The sequence below is a fragment of the Mobula birostris genome, chromosome 2 (genome assembly GCF_030028105.1).
Source record: "Mobula birostris isolate sMobBir1 chromosome 2, sMobBir1.hap1, whole genome shotgun sequence".
Taxonomy (NCBI): Eukaryota; Metazoa; Chordata; class Chondrichthyes; order Myliobatiformes; family Myliobatidae; genus Mobula; species Mobula birostris.
In genome coordinates, this window is record NC_092371.1 from 172819760 (window position 1) to 172839629 (window position 19870).

General features: G+C 41.7%; 1 protein-coding gene across 7 annotated transcripts in view; it reads left to right on the forward strand.

Annotated features, from left to right (window-relative positions):
- The window catches only part of gclc (glutamate-cysteine ligase, catalytic subunit), a 95251-nt gene that overhangs the window by 36926 nt on the left and 38455 nt on the right, over positions 1-19870 (forward strand). For all 7 annotated transcript variants that reach the window (XR_011885000.1, XM_072251108.1, XM_072251106.1 and 4 more), the window contains 7 exons: positions 5870-6052; positions 9027-9140; positions 10309-10367; positions 12594-12730; positions 12819-12893; positions 14832-14948; positions 15031-15169. Coding sequence is in view for 6 of the 7 variants with exons in the window: in XM_072251108.1 (XP_072107209.1) it covers positions 5870-6052; positions 9027-9140; positions 10309-10367; positions 12594-12730; positions 12819-12893; positions 14832-14948; positions 15031-15169 (824 nt within the window). In the remaining variant the exon portion in view is untranslated. The remainder of the gene's footprint in view (positions 1-5869; positions 6053-9026; positions 9141-10308; positions 10368-12593; positions 12731-12818; positions 12894-14831; positions 14949-15030; positions 15170-19870) is intronic.

Consider the following 19870-nt stretch of genomic DNA (forward strand, 5'->3'; position numbering starts at 1 on the left):
AATTAGAGATAAAGGTGGGAAGATGTGCCTGGAGGCTGTGGAAGTGAGCGAGGTCCTCAATGAATACTTCTCTTCGGTATTCACCAATGAGAGGGAACTTTATGGTGAGGACAATATGAGTGAGGTTGATGTTCTGGAGCATGTTGATATTAAGGGAGAGGAGGTGTTGGAGTTGTTAAAATACATTAGGATGGATAGGTCCCTGGGGCCTGATTGAATATTCCCCAGGCTGCTCCACGAGGCGAGGGAAGAGATTGCTGAGCCTCTGGCTAGGATCTTTATGTCCTCATTGTCTACAGGAATGGTACCGGAGGATTGGAGGAAGTCGAATGTTGAACCTGGTTCAAAAAATGTAGTAGGGATAGTCTAGGTAGTTATAGACCAATGAGCCTTACGTCTGTGGTGGGAAAGCTGTTGGAAAAGATTCTTGGAGATAGGATCTCTGGGCGTTTAAGAGAATCATGGTCTGATCAGGGACAGTCAGCATGGCTTTGTGAAGGGCAGATCGTGTCTAACAAGCCTGATAGAGTTCTTTGAGGAGGTGACCAGGCATATAGATGAGGGTAGTGCAGTGGATGTGATCTATATGGATTTTAGTAAGGCATTTGACAAGGTTCCACATGGTAGGCTTATTCAGAAAATTAGAAGGCATGGGATCCGGGGAAGTTTGGCCAGGTGGATTCAGAATTGGCTTCCCTGCAGGACGCAGAGGGTGGTGGTGGAGGGAGTACATTCAGATTGGAGGATTGTGACTGGTGGTGTCCCACAAGGATCTGTTCTGGGATCTCTACTTTTTGTGATTTTTATTAACGACCTGGATGTAGGGGTAGAAGGGTGGGTTGGCAAGTTTGCAGATGACACAAAGGTTGGTGGTGTTGTAGATAGTGTAGAGGATTTTCAAAGATTGCAGAGAGACATTGATAGGATGCAGAAGTGGGCTGAGAAGTGGCAGATGGAGTTCAACCCGGAGAAGTGTGAGGTGGTACACTTTGGAAGGACAAACTCCAAGGTGGAGTACAAAGTAAATGGCAGGATACTTGGTAGTGTGGAGGAGCAGAAGGATCTGGGGGTAGATATCCACAGATCCCTGAAAGTTGCCTCACAGGTGGATAGGGTAGTTAAGAAAGCTTATGGGGTGTTAGCTTTCATAAGTCGAGGAATAGAGTTTAAGAGTCGCGATGTAATGATGCAGCTCTATAAAACTCTGGTTAGGCCACACCTGGAGTACTGTGTCCAGTTTTGGTCACCTCACTATAGGAAGGATGTGGAAGCATTGGAAAGGGTACAGAGGAGATTTACCGGGATGCTGCCTGGTTTAGAGAGTATGCATTATGATCAGAGATTAAGGGAGCTAGGGCTTTACTCTTTGGAGAGAAGGAAAATGAGAGGAGACATGATAGAGGTGTACAAGATAATAAGAGGAATAGATAGTGTGGATAGCCAGTGCCTCTTCCCCAGGGCACCACTGCTCAATACAGGAGGACATGGCTTTAAGGTAAGGGGTGGGAAGTTCAAGGGGGATATTAGAGGAAGGTTTTTTACTCAGAGTGGTTGGTGCTTGGAATGCACTGCCTGAGTCAGTGGTGGAGGCAGATACACTAGTGAAGTTTAAGAGACTACTAGACAGGTGTATGGAGGAATTTAAGGTGGGGGGTTATATGGGAGGCAGGGTTTGAGGGTCGGCACAACATTGTGGGCCAAAGGGCCTGTACTGTGCTGTACTATTTTATGTTCTAAAATAATGAATTAATACTCACTTGACAATGATGTTTAAGAGCTTCCATCAGCGTCCCAGTGGTAATCAAAGGAGACTCAACTTCCTCTGTTCACTCATTAGCATGAGCAAGACAGTCAACCAAACACAGCTCTAAGGGTAACTTTAAAATTATTGCTCGTACAGTGATTACAATGTCATGAGCATAATTATTTATGATCTATTTCCTCCACTTTTAAGCTAACATGTACTGTATGAGCTTTTTCTACAAACAATAGGATCACATGACAAGTGCAGAATTGGGCCATTCAGTCCATCGAGTCTGCACTACCATGCTATCATGACTGATTTTTTTTAAATTATCCCTCCTTAAACCATTTTCCTGCAGCGTGGAATAGTCCCTTCCGGCCCTTAGAGCCATGTCACCCAGCAATCTCTTGATTTAGCCTTGTGTAATCATGGGATTATTTATAATGACTAATTAACCTACCAACTGGTACATCTTTGGACTGTGGGAGGGAACCAGAGAAAATCCACATAGATACAGGGAGAATGTTCAGACTATTTACAGATAGCAGCAGGGAATGAACATAGATCGCTGGTTCTGTAATGTGTTGTGCTAACCGCAAACTAATGTGTAGCCCTGCTGTGTTATGCCAGCCATGTCAAAATCTTGAATGCCATAAAAAAAAAATGCAACAAGCAGTGGGCTGCCATGCTAGTATGATACTGTTCCATCTCAGGGTGTCAGTTCAGTTCTGGTGTCCTCTAAGCAAGTTTGTATGTTCCTTCCATGTTGATTTTCTCTGGGTGTTTCAGTTTCTTCCCACAGTCTCAAAAAAACGACAGTATGTTAATTGGTCAGTGTAAATTGTGTAAACCTTTGGCATGCTCAAAGATTCAGAAGGGCCTGTTTCATGTTGTATCTCTAAATAAAAATTGAAGTCAACAAGGTGAACAACATGCTACACTCAAATTTTAAGTAGTAGTAACTCAGCAACCTACTTGCCTCTTCTTACCAAGTGGTAACCTGTGAAAGCTTATTGGTAATCTTTCAGTTCCTCAGCGTGGTATTCGTGTTTTAATATAGATTTTCCATAATGCAATAAACTAATATCACAAATCTGCAGGTCTGATCTGGGTTTCAAAGGTACATTTAATGTCAGAAATGTATACAATATACATCCTAAAATTCTTTTTCTTCACAACCATCCACAGAAACAGAGGAGTGCCCCAAAGAATGAATGACATTTAAATGTTGGAACCCCAAACCTCCCTCCCACGCATAAGCAGCAGCAAAGCAATGATCCCCCCCCCACCCCCATTAGCAAAAAAAAAGCATCAGCACTCCCCACCAAGCACTCAAGCGTGCAGCAAAGCATCAATAAAGATACGGACTACTCTTTCACACGGTAATTCGATGTACCACAGGCTCATTCCCTCTCTCTAATAAGGGAAAAGGAGGTATCTCCGTTTCCCAATGAGAGGGGAGACGTAATAAGCAACTCGTTGATTTATGATATTACAAGTCCGTTGTGTCACTTTTTCTGAGTTCTGTGCCCAGAGAACTTGGGTCTCTGAGCATACACCCAGCAGCCAGCTTACTGCTTTCGACCTTCCATCTCCCACAGCACGCCGATTTCCTGTAGAGGCACCGACCCAGAGTCCGCCCGCCTCCAGAGCCACAAAATCCCAGAACCCTGAAGGCGTGCTAGTCTTCTAGGCCGTATTCTTGGTATATTGAATAACAGCCAGTTGTGAGACCCCGCGAACAAGTCCCATTCCAGCAGAAAACCGAAGTCAGCGTGTAACTCCAGGTCAGGGTCTTCAAAAAAAAAAAAAGCCCTGAAAGGGAAAAAATAGAAATACTTAGAAGTAGAGCTGTTTCTGAAGATGCAAGCGAAGGAGTTGCTGTTGTGGAACATGCAGCATTTGGTTGGTGGTAGGAATTCAGTAGTCCCACGGCCTGGGAAAAGAAACCGTTTCCTAACTTAACAGTCCTTGTCCTGATGCTGTCTTTCTGTAGAAGTAGCCCCTGCCTGATGGGACAGGGTCAAAGAAATTGTTTGACAGATGGGAGGGATTCTTGACAATGCTAAGACCCCTGCATACACAGCACTCCTGATAAATATCTTTTAATGGGTAGAAGAGAGATCCCGATGATTCAGCGGGCCGCACACCCCGTTGTAGGGGTTTGTACAGTTGCATGCTTCATTGTAATTCCCGTATCAGATAGTGATGCAGCTGGTTAGGACACCACTGGTGCTCCTGTAAAAATTAGAATGATTGGTGGGGGGTTGGGAGAGAGCCTGGCTTGCCTCAATGTCCTCAGAAAGCAGAGACACTGCTGTGCTTTCTTGGCTAAAGAGGTGTTGAGGTGCACTCCCAGAAACTTGGTGCTCAGAACTCATTGCATGCAGGAGCCATTTGTGTAGTGAGGAGTATTCTGCCTGCACCTTCCTGAAGTCCACAATCATCTCTTTTTTGACTTGTCCACATTGAGATTCAAATTATGCTTGTACCATTCTACCACTTTATTACTTAATACCCAATAGATGCTTTTTGAGTCTTGTATTAGGAATTTGGACAGGCTGCAACAAATCATCCAGATGATTAATTGCCCATAGTCAACAATGACAGTTGTATTTGAGCAGCTCTTCTGTTATTTAGATGTGAAATGCATGAAGAAACCTGTGTAGGAGAGTTTTTAAGAGTCAAAACTATTGCACTGGGGCAGTTCCAGTCTTGCAACCTTGGAAGATTGGATCCAGTAATATGAATAATAGTTACAACTGGAGTCTTGGTTGCATTGGGCGATGACGACTATTTCTATGCCTTGTCATGCCTTTCACTCTCCTCAAAGTGTCACTGAACCACCTTCCTGGTAGAACTAATTTGATCTCACCTGTTTGGTCTGCCAGAGGTGGCTTCGCATGCTAGGACGGACAGGGGTATGAGGCCCATCAGCCGCCCAGACCTGGTTTGGGCTGCATGTTGAAGCTTTGTGTCCGGATGCAGCTGCTGTTGCATGCCAACAGCTACTCGGAGCTTCGGGTGAGAGCTGAGTGTCCTCTAGCGATGAAAAGCAAGTGTGCTGTTCCAGATTGGACACAGTAAGTCTCTTCACCAACTAAGATCAGAACTAAAATAGGCTTGGGTTCCACACCAGCAGGTTCAGGAACAGTTGTTACCCTATATCCATCAGGCTCTGGAACCAGTATGGATAACTTCACTCACGTCAACACCGAACTGATTTCACAACCTACAGCTCACTTTCAGGGACTTTACAACTCACATTCTCAGTAACACACATCAAAGTTGCTGGTGAACGCAGCAGGCCAGGCAGCATCTCTAGGAAGAGGTACAGTCGACGTTTCAGGCCGAGACCCTTCGTCAGGACTAACTGAAGGAAGAGTTAGTAAGAGATTTGAAAGTGTGAGGGGGAGGGGGAGATCCAAAATGATAGGAGAAGACAGGAGGTGGAGGGATGGAGCCAAGAGCTGGGCAGGTGATTGGCAAAGGGGATATGAGAGGATCATGGGACAGGAGGTCCCTTGTCTTCTGCCCCCTCCCCCACGTCTTTCTCCCTGGACCTCCTGTCCCATGATCCTCTCATATCCCCTTTGCCAATTACCTGCCCAGTTCTTGGCTCCATCCCTCCCCCTCCTGTCTTCCCCTATCATTTTGGATCTCCCCCTCCCCCTCACACTTTCAAATCTCTTACTAACTCTTCCTTCAGTTAGTCCTGACGAAGGGTCTCGGCCTGAAACGTCGACTGTACCTCTTCCTAGAGATGCTGCCTGGCCTGCTGCATTCACCAGCAACTTTGATGTGTGTTGCTTGAATTTCCAGCATCTGCAGAATTCCTGTTGTTCACATTCTCAGTATTTATTTTGAATTTGCACACCTTGTCGTCTTTTGCACTTTGGTTGTTTGTCAGTCTTTGTGCATAGCTTTTTATTGATCCTGTTGTATTTCTTTATTCTACTGTGAATGCCTGCAGGAAAATGAATATCAGGATAGTATTTGTTGACATACATTTGATAATACATTAACTTTGAACTTTAAAGAAATTAAGAACACTAAGTTTCACCAAATGCTTGAAAGACTCTGCTGCATAAAATAATAACCCTTTTTATGATGCTTTGCCAAAAGCCACCCAACTCTTTGGAGACCCGAATATGGAAGCTACATGATTGAGGGGACACCTGGGCAGCCCTATGGAGGGACCATGGCAGATTTTAACACCGTCGAAGCAAATATGAAGTTGCGTCGGCAAGAGGTGTTTGCCTTGTTGAAACCAAATGAGACCATCAGCACCATAACTGCTTTCCCCAGGTTAGTAAATGAGTTTGTAAAGTAGTCACTCTTATTGTTTTAGTTGTAATTTATCTCTGAATTCTTAGGGGTTGTGTTTACCTTGTATTAAGTCAAGTTTAAGTTTATTGTTATTCAACCTCACACACATACAGCTAAATGAAACAACTTCCCTCTGGAACCAAAGTACAAAACACAGTGCATTTGTAGCATACAGCACACAAAATAATATTAGCACAAAGTGCCATATATAATGGAGTTTAATGTGCAGTAGTATAATGCGGTCTAAACAGTAGGATGTGCTTCATCAAGGTTAGGTTTTTCCACTTCCATAAGGTGGTGTCTGAGCCCATGTTATTCATTTAAAAGTAAAAATGGAATCTATATCAGTCACTCTAATCTTATTGCCTAATGATTATTGCTGGATCAGCCACAGAGTCGTGTGTATATAGAGAGTAGAGCATTGGGCTAAGCACACACCCCTAGGTGTGCCAGTATTGATAGTGAAGAGCATATGTTATCATCAATCTGCACAGATTGTGGTCATCTGGTTAGGAAGTCAAGGATCCAATTGTAGAGGGAGGTACAGAAGTCCAGGTTCTGCAACTTCTCAAGCATCTTGAGCTTATAAACCATTGTACATGCTTAACGGTTGGCCCAATGATTAGAAATTTCATAAATAGAGCAGAATGGGGTCTCAATATCCCCATGTTCAATTGGATCCTGGATTTCCTCACTTTCAGACATCTGCTCCACAATCTCCATTAGCACAGGTGTACCGCAGGGCTGTGTGCTTAGTCCCCTGCTCTACTTTTCACCTATGACTGTGTGGCTTAAGTAAAGCTCCAACACCATATTCAAGTTTGTTGATGACCCAGCATATCGATGTAGTTATAAAAAAGGCAAGACAGTAGCTATACTTTATTAGGAGTTTGAAGAAATTTGGCATGTCAACAAATACACTCAAAAACTTTTATAGGTGTACCATGGACAGCATTCTGACAGGCTGCATCACTGTCTGGTATGGAGGGGCTACTGCACAGGACCGAAAGAAGCTGCAGAGGGTTGTAAATCATTGTAAATCTAGTCAGTTCCATCTTGGGTACTAGCCTACAAAGTACCCAGGACATCTTTAGGGAGCAGTGTCTCAGAAAGGCAATGTCCATTATTAAGGACCTCCAGCACCCAGGGCATGCCCTTTTCTCACTGTTACCATCAGGTAGGAGATACAGAAGCCTGAAGGCACACACTCAGTGAGTCGGAAATAGCTTCTTCCGCTCTGCCATCTGATTCCTAAATGGACATTGAATCTTAGGACACTACCTCACTTTTTTTTTTAATATACAGTATTTCTGTTTTTGCATGTTTTTTAATCTATTCAATATACATAATTGATTTACTTGTTTTTGTATTATTATTTTTATTTTTTTGCTCTGCTGGATTATATATTGCATTGAACTGCTGCTGCTAAGTTAACAAATTTCACATCACATGCTAGTGATAATAAACCTGATTCTGATTGTTGGGAAATTGTTCAACAAGAGATTTTGTATTCCACTATTCTATCAAGGCTGTTGTATTATCACTTTCAACCCCATTCTCCTGCCTTCTCCTCATGTCCTTTGACACCCTTACTAATCATGAAGCTATCAACCTCCACTTTAAATATACAGATTGAGTACCCCTTATCTGAAAAGCTGGAAAACTCCAAAATCCGAATTTTTTTTTGAGTGCTGATATGATGCCACAAATGGAAAATTCCACAAGGTGCTGGGAAGATTCCCAGGGAATGTGCAGGTCTCTGCATGCTGCAGACATTTCTGAGAAGTGACTTCACATACCCTGAGTGAGACCCTGTTGGTGCCCCAGTTTTTTTTCAGCAGTCATAGCCAGACTTTGAAGACTGGGTGTTTTGCATTTACTCCCTGCTCAGTGTTGTGAATATATTGTTGAAATTGTCAAAGGCCTGCAATTACTCCTATGAGTAATAGTGAAAAGAAAGAGGAGAAAAGAAAGCCACGTTTTTGCAAATATTCCAAAATCCAAAAACATCTGAAACACTTCTGTCCTCGAGTGTTTCAGATAAGGGGTGTTCAACCTGTTATTGCCCTCCACAGATTCACCATCCTCTGGCTAAAGAAGTTCCTCCTCTTTTGTTCTTAAGGGGTGTCCTTGTATTCTTAGGCTGTGTCCTCTGGTCCTAGACTCCCCCGCTATAGATCTTTTCTAAATCCACTCCGTCTAGGCCTTTCAATATTTTATACGTTTTAATAAGATTTCCCTCATTTTTCTAAACTCGAGAGTATGGGCCCAGAGCCGTTAAACTCTCCTCATGTGTTAAATGTTTCATTCCCAGGATCATTCTTGTGAACAACCTCTGGATCCCCTCTAATGCAAGAACATCCCTCCTTGGATAAGGGGCATGTAATTGCTTTATTATTGTAACATGTACTGCAATACAGTGTGGGCACATGGCCAGGTGGCTAAGGCATTGGACTAGCGACCTGAAAGTCGTGAGTTCGAGCCCCAGCCGAGGGAACGTGTTGTGTCCTTGAGCAAGGCACTTAATCACACATTACACTGCGACAACACTGGTGCCAAGCTGTATGGGTCCTAATGCCCTTCCCTTGGACAACATTGGTGTCGTGGAGAGGGGAGACTTGCAGCATGGGCAACTGCTGGTTTTTCATACAACCTTGCCCAGGCCTGCGCCCTAGAGAGTGAAGACTTTCCAGGCGCAGATCCATGGTCTCGCAAGACTAATGGATACCTTTACTACAATACAGTGGAAAAACCTATTTTGCGTGGATCCATACAGATCATTCCAAAATGTTAATATATTGAGTTAGTACAAAAAGCATGCCAATACAATGTACTTTTAAAATACATTCGAAACTAATCAGGTGTTGATAGGCAAATGACATGGATTAGAAAACATACCAAACTAATCTTGTGTACATTTGTCTGAATTGTTTCTGTATTCAATCTTTTCTAGGCTCGGATGTCACCAATTTACAAAACCTGTATATGAGCCAAAACCAATTGAAAGTGGAGCCTCTAAGTCTCTATTCTTTCCAGATGAAGCAATTAACAAACATCCGAGATTTAGGTGAGTTGATGCCAACCTCACATTGCAAACTTGTTCCTCTAAAAGTTATACGCAAATCTGTGCCTTTTTAAGTAAAGCTGTCTGATGTTATAGCAGCAGCTAAGGTAAATGCTTAATTGGTCGGTCGGTCAGTCACTCACACTGCCTGTTAAACTAACGGGTGTGTCACAAACTACCGTTGTATTTGACAGTATTTTTGTAAAATATTTTAAAATATACATTAGAATATTTATAATGGGACTTCCATTTCAATTTGTAGTTTATTTGCTACTGTAAAAAAAAAAGGAAAGATTTGATCAACAATGGTTACCGATAAATAATGTCAGGTTGGAAGTAATGATGACTCCTAGAGGACAACAGTCATTACATTTTAATGACTTGCTTTCTCTTGTCCATTGCTGTTTGGCTTTCTTATTTATAAAATTTTTTTTTTTATTTTGCTGACATACTGTATAACTGATTAGACTAAATTGAGTGGAAAAGCAAATTGTGCAGAGGATATGGACTATACTTGCTAGACTTAAAATGTTTTGGTTATTTGGGCCTACTATCCTATTTTTTTTTTAAAAAATCCCTTTCTCATACTTGTAAAATTTCCTATCTGATCACATTTGGGTGTAACCTTCTGCTTTGCTTCCCTCCAAATGTGACACTTCCAATATGCATAAACCACGGAAGATTGTTTGATACCGTCTTTTAACTAGAATGGTTTCCAAAGCTTAACATTTGGTAACTGTTCATCTTAAGCTAGAATTCAAACTATTGAAAAGTTTGTGTGTATTGTAGGATATTACTCTACAGGGAGTAATTTAGTGCATTTAATCTGTGCTTGGCTATGGCCTATCCATTTGGTTGCTTCACTTAGTTGGGAATATGCTTATCATTTTCAATATATTTAATTGTATTTGCTGATATCTATAGTTGATTTAATAAACATTAATCTATCTCAAACGTACTGTCTTGTTCTTTAAAGACTTCACTTTCAATGCTTTTGAACTCTTAGTGAAATTGGGTAGTACCTGTGACACTGTAGTTTCCTTTAGGATCAATAAAGTATATATCTATCTACTGTGTTATGTAAACTGGGATATTCCATCTGTCTGATTCAGGCGTAATGAACTGGAGTTTTTTCTAATGTTGTCTGGTCTTGTATTGGAATTTTCTTCAGCACTTTGACTAGGAACATTCGTCACAGAAGAGGAGAAAAAATAGCCATTAATGTACCAAGTAAGTGGGGGGGGGGAGGAAATATTTTATATCATTCTTTCATTCCTCTCCTAGATTGTCATCTTCTGAGTTCAAACCCCATCTGAAAATTAATACTTAATATGTATACTGCTAGTTCCATGGGTTCTAATAGCTCTGAGAATATCTGGGGGGAGGGGAGGAAGGGTTCAACATCAAAGGTGGTGTTGAAATGGCAAAACCTGTTGGGTCTGCTGATGAACATGTACAAGGTTGAAATAATTAAAACAACCAAAAAGGTGACTATTAAAACAAGAATTTGTGCAGAATGCTGTTGGGACTCATTGACCCTTGGGGGGGAGGTTGTGGTGGGGGGGTTTGTTCCTTTGGTGTTTTCTTCCAAAATGTCTGTGTCAATCTAAACAATTGCAGTTATTGTGAACAGGAAATGCAGTGAGGTATAACAGATTGGAGATGTGCTTTATTTCATTGGCCAATCCTTTCACTCAGCCTTTACTTTGTTTCTCATTGTTGCCAAGCAAGATTTCTGCCAGAGGACCCCAAATCGGTCCGACCAAATATAAATTATAGATTGAGTTCATCTGCATCCTCGCAATGGCTGAATGTAACTCAAGAACACAATGGTGGGACAAATTGATTAAAAAAGTGAAGTAAATCTGTAGTGGCTGAGGGAATTGAGAGAACTTCAGTAGTAAGCTTCCTGCAGTACATGTTTAACTGATGCTGTAGATTGCCCATGTGAGATAATGAGGATCTTCTAGAACATGTCAACAACTATAAAAGTTAGGCTTCCTCAGATGTCATTGGCACAAGAAAGATGGCTACATTTTAAAAAAGCTGACTATTTGGTACCTGGGATACTTGATATTCATAAGAAGAATGTTTGCAATGGTCCTTGGTCTTTTATGCCCTGCTGATTTGGCCACTTCTCCAAATCAGTGCAAGCACAGCCTACCAGTTTCCTTAGAGTAAACAGGATCTGAGCTTTTATGGGCAGTAATGCTCTTTGCCATTCTTCTACATTGTCCAGGTTCATGCTGGCAGAGCATCAGTGGGAAACTTTTTGATGAGCATGCTGTTGCAATCTCTGATTTGTTTACTCCTTTCCCAAACCAAATCCAGAGGGCATATCCAATTTGAAACTGACCTATTTTTTTCTGTTATGTCTGATCAGGTTCTCATTCATAAGGTGTCAAAGTGTACCATTCCACTGATCAAAATTGAAAATGGACAGAAACTTTTAAGGTTTTCAAAAACACATGGACTAGACCTTCATAAAAGTTATAATTTTCATTATAGAGTTTGTCTCCCTGAAAGTGGCTTATTTTGGCAATGACAGCAACAGTTATACAGAAAAGGTTAACTTTCCTGGTTCAAAAGTACTAGATTTGGCCATCTTTTGCTCCAAGGAATTGAACACCACAGCCTTTGTATGTCATCTCACCTTCATTGTCAAATGCTGTTCAGATCTGCCTATCCTGCACCTATCTACTATGTATTCAAAGTTACATGCACTCTTTCTATCGTAACAGAAGACCAGCCAATTCAAGAAGGTTCTCAACAGCAATTATTAAATTGCACTGCACTGATGTCTGACATCAAAAGGCAATTACTTTAAAACATCCAGGCTTTAAAATGATTTTCATGCTGTAACCTGTAAAATTAAAAAGGTTGTGATCATGAACACAACGCATAATTCCACTTCCTAGCAAGCTGCCACTCCCAAGTCATGACACTTGGTGTTCATTTCAGTACTTCATGTCTCACCAACCTTTGCTTTAAGCAACTGTTTTATCACTAATCTCCTTAAATCTGTGTCACCTAGTTAGTGATGGCAGAGGAAATAGACCACCAATCTCAGAAACAGTTACGTTCCCCAAGCAGCAAGGCCGATCAATACCGCCACCCGCTAACCCACTTCACCTCACCCCCACCACCACTACTTTATAATTTCCTGTCAGTAACCTTGTGTACTGACAGTCCTGTGCTTAGCATCACTTTATGGGCATACATTCAATCTATGTATACAAGCTATCTTGTGTAATTGTGTTTAATGTTCCGTTTTTAATCGTATTCTTTATCTTATTGTGGTTTTCATCTGCATCAGATGTGGAGTAACAATTATTTTGTTTTCCTTACACTTGTGTACTCAATGACATTAAATAATCTTGAATAATTTATTAATCTATATATTAAATATAGTACTGCCTGGTTATTGCTGTACTTTTACTTGCTTTCTTTTTTCAGTTTATAAAGACAAAAATGTGTCTTCCCCTTTCGTTGAGAAGTTTCTGAATGACGATGGAGAAGCTGCAAGAGCAACAAAACCTGACCACATCTACATGGATGCAATGGGGTTTGGAATGGGCAATTGTTGCCTTCAGGTTAATATCCAATTGGAAGATTTGTGAATAACATTAATTTAATTTTTAGCTACATTTCAGTGAATACCTTTTATTTTGTTTGTGAAAGGTGACATTCCAAGCTTGCAGCATCTCAGAAGCCAGGTATCTTTATGACCAGCTTGCCACAATTTGCCCTATTGTGGTAAGTTGCTTTTTCTTTTGTCAATTATAGCTTTGAGAGTTAGTTTGGTTGAGTGAAAGTAGCATGGTAGGCAAAAGGAGGTCTGCAAAAAAGATGAGGAAGTTGAGTAGGTTATGGGTGGGGATATCCTGCACATCATGATAAATTGAGGCTTATTTATTATGTATGTATGTTTGTGGGAGGAAATAGCGTTTAATTTGAGTGTAATCATGAATCAGTTGAACTTTTCACCACAGTTGACCAACAGCAGAGCAAAAACATTGGAGAATACGTTTTATTCAGCGAACAGTGTTGCAGAAGAGAAACTGAACAGTCCAGGGAGCATCTACAGAAAGGAATCATCAAAGTTTTGGGCGAAGACCCTTTATCAAGAGTCTCCATCCTTGCTATAGAAGGCCTAGATTGAAATTTTCCTGCTTGTTGGATTATTTGACAGCACCTAACTGGAATGTGATGAACTTGATGACCTCCCTCTTGTATAATCTGATTTACTATTTCCCTAACGTTGGATTGTAGTTTCCTAAGGTTAACATTTTCTGAATACTAAGATAAGTAAATTCTAAAAAAAAAACCTGGATAATTGCAGATGTCAAAAATTACCCCAAAATATTTCAGACAAGATTTCATTAAGGACATGAATCTAATTCCTTAATTGCATTATCTATTTACTACTAAAACCCTCATGCTCTGTCTGTCTGTCTGTGACCTCCAATTAGCACAAACAGTGTATTACAATGGCACTTTTTTTGGCTAAATCGAATTAAAATGCACTAACTTACAGAATGCAGACAAAGTTCAGTGTTATATATTCGTATAAAATTGCTCATTCGCCAAAAATCAACAAGCTGGCTTTCACCTGAGAACGGATCGGCCATCATGGAAATCGGGACGCGATAGCCGGACACATGCGCATGGCCAGCTTCAGCAGCGACACCTACCGGAGCAAAAGTGCAGGGCAGCTCTATTTCGAGGGGTCACATTCTGCTAATCACCATCCGCATGTGCAGGATTGGGACAGATCTAACTGCCACCCATCAATAAGAGATAATTAAATCTTATTGTAATGACGTACCTCGAGACACCCATAAAACCCTTTGGTGCAGTCAAAGGACAGCGGTGACTATATCACGTCCATTTAGGAGAGCGCCAACCACATCAAGAATAATCAGCATCCTTTGGTGTTAGTGCTTTGTATCTTCTATCCAGCTTTAGGGTAAAAACAAAAATGGTTAGCCTAAGTATGCCGCGTGGAAAGGGAAGGAGGACATTGTGGTCAAGAGATGATGCCAGACGTCGTCGAGAAGCGACAAGGAGAGGGAGAGAACAAGAATCAGATGAGACCAGGGCCGTATGACTCCAAGATCAAAAAGTCAGGACAAAAAAAGATGAGAGAAGAAGAGACAGAGGACGTCTCCAGGGTCAGAGACAAACAGCAGAAGAGATGAAGAGACGGTCGATGAAAGGACTGCACGTCTCCAGAATGACAACGAGAGGCACAAGGGTGGCAGATAAACCAGAACTGATGCCATCAAAAGTGATCTTCGTTAAATGACCAGGAGCTATATTTGCTTTGCTACGCGTCATTCTTCTTTAATAAACTGAGGTTTTCCACTTCAGTTTCCAAAGCAAAGCAATACCAGTAGCATTCAGGAAAATGTAATGTTCATTCTGGTCACATCAGACTGCACTAGCCTTCTCTCAAAGGGTGCCCCAATGGGTCATTATTAGCTAAGACTGAACCACCTTTAAATGCAGGCTTAGTCTTGCTGAGGAGAACATTGCCTTAAAGATGTTGTGAACTTGGGGTCATATCAGTTATTTGCTTGGTACTTGAGATCCACAAATAGGCATTATTATAGCTGTTTGATCAAAGAATGTAAAGTTGAAATTAATTGCAGTTTCTGAACCTGCTGCATTAAAGTATAATTTTCCTTCCAGATGGCTTTGAGTGCTGCTTCGCCAATCTACAGAGGCTATGTATCAGACATAGATTGTCGCTGGGGTGTAATTTCTGCTTCTGTGGATGATCGAACCAGAGAAGAAAGAGGCTTGGAGGTAGCTGAATAAATTTAGAGTTGATGGTGCTTATTACTGAAGATCATACAATCTGAATCTTAAGCCTGATTTGTTTTTGCAGCCTCGAAAACACAGCAAATACAGGATTAGTAAATCCAGGTACGATTCCATTGACAGTTATCTCTCCAAGTGTGGGGAGAAGTATAACGATCTGGAATTGACTGTGGATGATGAAATCTATAAGCAACTTCGAGAAGGAGGTAATGAAGTTTGTACTTAAACATTAAAATAGGAATTCTCTTTTTAATTCAAAAGAAAATTGTGGTACCTACTGGAATTCTCTGGTCAAAAATAAGTGAGAAAACTAATTTTTCAGGGTCAAGACTATACATCAGAACTGAAAAAATTGGAGGGGTGGGAGAAGACGTAGGGATTAGAAAGAGGGATAAGTGAGATATATTAAAAACAAGTTGCTGGAAGCATTCACACCAGATTCCACAAATGCTGGAAATCCAGAGTAACACAAAAAACTGAAGGAACTGAGTAGGTCAAGTAACATCTATAGAAAGGAATAAAAACTGACGTTTCAGCACTGGAAAGGATCCACCTTCACCTCACCTGGTTTCATTGATCTTCCAGCTTGTCCTATCCCTCCACCCAACTTTTTCTGGCCTACTCCCCTTCCTTTCCCGTTTTGATGAAGGGTCTTGGCCTGTGAACTGTTTCTTCCTTTCCATAGATGCTGCCTGACCTGCTGTTCCTATAGCATTTTGTGTGTACTATGCTGGAAACATTGAACAGATTTGACACTTAGAGAGGTGCTGGAAAGTTTGTGAACCCTGTCGAATTTTCTGTTCTGCATAAATATGGCATAAAATGTGATCAGATCTTCACGTAGTCCTAAAACTGGAGAGAACCCAATTTAGTCATAGTCATACTTTATTGATCCCGGGGGAAATTGGTTTTCGTTACAGTTGCACCATAAATAATAAATAGTAATAGAACCATAAGTAGTTAAATAGTAATATGTAAATTATGCCAGTAAATTATGAAATAAGTCCAGGACCAACCTATTGGCTCAGGATGCCTGACCCTCCAAGGGAGCAGTTGTAAAGTTTGATGGCCGCAGGCAGGAATGACTTTCTATGACGCTCTGTGCTGCATCTTGGTGGAATGAGTCTCTGACTGAATGTACTCCTGTGCCCACCCAGTACATTATGTAGTGGACGGGAGACATTGACCAGGATGGCATGCAACTTAGACAGCATCCTCTTTTCAGACACCACTGTGAGAGAGTCCAGTTCCATCCCCACTACATCACTGGCTTTACGAATGAGTTTGTTGATCCTGTTGGTGTCTGCTTCCCTCAGCCTGCTGCCCCAGCACACAACAGCAAACATGATAGCGCTGGCCACCACAGATTCGTAGAACATCCTCAGTATCATCCGGCAGATGTTAAAGGACCTCAGTCTCCTCAGGAAATAGAGACGGCTCTGACCCTTCTTGTAGATGGCCTCATTGTTCTTTGACCAGTCCAGTTTATTGTCAATTCGTATCCCCAGGTATTTGTAATCCTCCACCATGTCCACACTGACCCCCTGGATGGAAACAGGGGTCACCGACAAATAACACAAAAAAAATTATACTTGCTCATTTATTTATTGGGAAAAATGATTTAATATTGCATGCATTGTTGGAAAAAGTAAGTGAACCTTTACTTTCACAAACTGGTGTGACCCCCTTGTACAGCAATAACTTCAACCAAACATTTCCAGTAACTGGTGATCAGTCCTGCACATCGGCTTGGAGGAATTTTAGGCCATTCTTCGTAACAAAACTGCTTCATCACTGGGATGTTGGTGGGCTTCCTTGCATGAGCTACTTGCTTCAGGTTCTCCACAACATTTCTATGGGATTAAGGTCAGGACTTTGACAGTCATTCCAAAACACAAATTTTCTTTTTAAGCTATTCTGTTATTGATTTACTCTTGTCTTTCGGATCATTGTCTTGTTACATTATCCAACTTAGTCTTCAGGTGAGGGACTGCTACGCTGACATTCTCCTGTAAAATCTATCAATACAATTTTGAATTAATTGTCCCTTCAACGATTGCAAGCTGTCCAGGTGCTGAAGCAGCAAAGTATCCACAAACCATAATGCTCCTTCCACTATCCTTCACAGTTGGGATAAGGTTTTGGTGTTGGTATGTAGTGTCCTTTTTCCTCCAGACATAGTAATGCGCATTTCTGCCAAAAAGTTTTTGTCCACTTCTGTCCACAGAACATTGTCCCGGAAGCATTGTAGAACATCCAGATGGTCTTTTGCAAACTTGAGATGTGCAGCATTGTTTTTTTTTGGAAGCGCTATAATTTTCTCAGTGGTGTCCTTCCACGAACACCTATTCTTGATCAGTAGTTTTCTTACAGTGGGCACATGAACAGAGACTTTATCAAGTTCTAGAGATTTCTGCAGGTCTTTTGCTGTTATCCTTGGGTTCTTTTTCACCTCCTTCAGCATTGCACATTACGCTCTTGGTGTAGTCTTTGTCGGATGCCTGCTCCAAAGGAGAGTAGCAACAGTACTGAGTTTCCTCCATTTGTAAACAATTTCTCTTACTGTGGACTGAAGAACACGCGGGTCTTCAGAAACGCTTTTGTAGCTTTTTCCAACATCATGCATCTCTACTATTTTTGTAAGGTCCTCTGAAAGTTGTTTTGATAGAGACATGGTGTTCAACTGCTCTTTCTTGAGAAGAGCAGGCTCTGTTAGTAGCCTGACTTTGAGTGTGTGCTTTTATATATATGGCCGGGCACCTCTGCAACCCACACCTCTAATCTTATTTCATTAATTTGAACACCTGACTCCAAATAGCTTTTGCAGAAGGCATTACCCCAGAGGTTCCAATAATTTTTCCAGCAAATACATGTAACATTGGATCGTTTTTCTCAATAAATAAATAGAATAAGTATTTTTTGTGTTATTTATTTAATTGGGCTTTATCTAGTTTTAGGACTTTCATGAGGATCTGTTCACATTTTAACTCATGTTTGTGCAGAAATTGAGAAATTTCTGCTGGGTCCACAAACTTTCTAGCACTACCATATCTTTAGGGGAATAAAAACAGTTGGTGTTTCAGACTGACGTCGTCATCGCTAACTGGAATCAACACACTGACATTTGTGACTCCAACATATTTATGTACAAGGAGAACAACATGACGCTTGTCAGCATACTGTTCTGAAGCAGGACAGAAAAATTATTATTTTACACACACAATTGGCTTTCAGTTATGGAAACTGACCGTTTAGTAAATTGGGTATGTTTGAATTCCTTACTTGTAAGATCAATCACCATTCACAAAAGAGGTGTTCAAAATCAATAGAAACTACAAGCTAACAACTGGTACTCTGAGGCTAGTAAACCAATTGTTTCTTAGTTGTTGGGTGTGTTTCACATCCTTTCGTTATTCCTGTTGTGTGTCTCTCTCCCGTACCCCTACTGTGTAAAGGGAATTTAAAAACGCAAAAACGAGGAAATCTGCAGATGCTGGAAATTCAAGCAACACACACAAAATGCTGGTGAAACACAGCAGGCCAGGCAGCATCTATAGGAAGAGGTACAGTCAACGTTTCAGGCCAAAACCCTTTGTCAGGACTAACTGAAAGAAGAGATAGTAAGAGATTTGAAAGTGGGAGGGGGCGATCCAAAATGATAGGAGAGACAGGAGGGGGAGGGATGGAGCTAAGAGCTGGAAAGTTGATTGGCAAAAGGGATACAAGGCTGAAGAAGGGAGAGGATCATGGGACAGGAGGCCTAGGGAGACAGAAAGGAGGAGGGGAGCACCAGAGGAAGATATAGTGAGAGGGATAGGGAGAAAAAAAGAGAAAGAAAGGGGGAAAAAATAATAAATAAATAAGGGATGGGGTAAGAAGGGGTGGAGGGGCATTAACGAAAGTTAGAGAAGTCAATGTTCATGACATCAGATTGGAGCCTACTGGTATCTGCCCCCCACTTTTCCTTCGCTGCATCAACGACTGCATTGGCGCTGCTTCCTGCATGCATGCTGACTTCATTAACTTAGCCTCCAACTTTTACCTTACCCTCAAATTTACCTGGTCTATTACCTCCCTCCCCTTTCTTGATCTTTCTGTCTCTGTCTCTGGAGACAGCTTATCTACTGATGTCTACTCTAAGCCTACGGACTCTCACAGCTACCTGGACTATTCCTCTTCCTATCCTATCTCTTGCAAAAATGGCATTCCCCTTCTCGCAATTCCTGTCTCTGCTGCATCTGTTCTCAGGATGAGGCTTTTCATTCCAGGAGGAAGGAGATGTCTTCCTTTTTTTTAAAGAAAGGGGCTTCCTTTCTTCCACCATCAACTCTGCTCTCAAACGCATGGCTCCCATTTCACGCCCATCAAGCAGAACGAGTGCGACACATGCCCTTACACTTCCTCCCTCGCCACCATTCAGTGCCCCGGACAGTCCTTCCAGGTGAGGCGACACTTCACCTGTGAGTCAGCTGGTGTGATATACTGCGTCCAGTGCTCTCGGTGTGGCCTTCTATATATTGGCAAGACCCGACGCAGACTGGGAGACCACTTCGCTAAGCATCTACACTCTGTCCGTCAGAGAAAGCAGGATCTCCCAGTGGCCACCACATTTTAATTCCACATCCCATTCCCATTCTGATATATCCATCCATGGCCTCCTCTACTGTCAAGATGAAGCCACACTCAGGTTGGAGGAACAACACCTTATATTCCGTCTGGGTAGCCTCCAACCTGATGGCATGAACATTGACTTCTCTAACTTCTGTTAATGCCCCTCCTCCCTTCTAACCCCATCTCTTTATCTATCTATCTATCTATCTATTCCCCTTTCTTTCTCTTTTTTCTCCCTCTGTCCCTCTCACTATATCTTCCTCTGGTGCTCCCCTCCCCCTTTCTCTCTCCCTAGG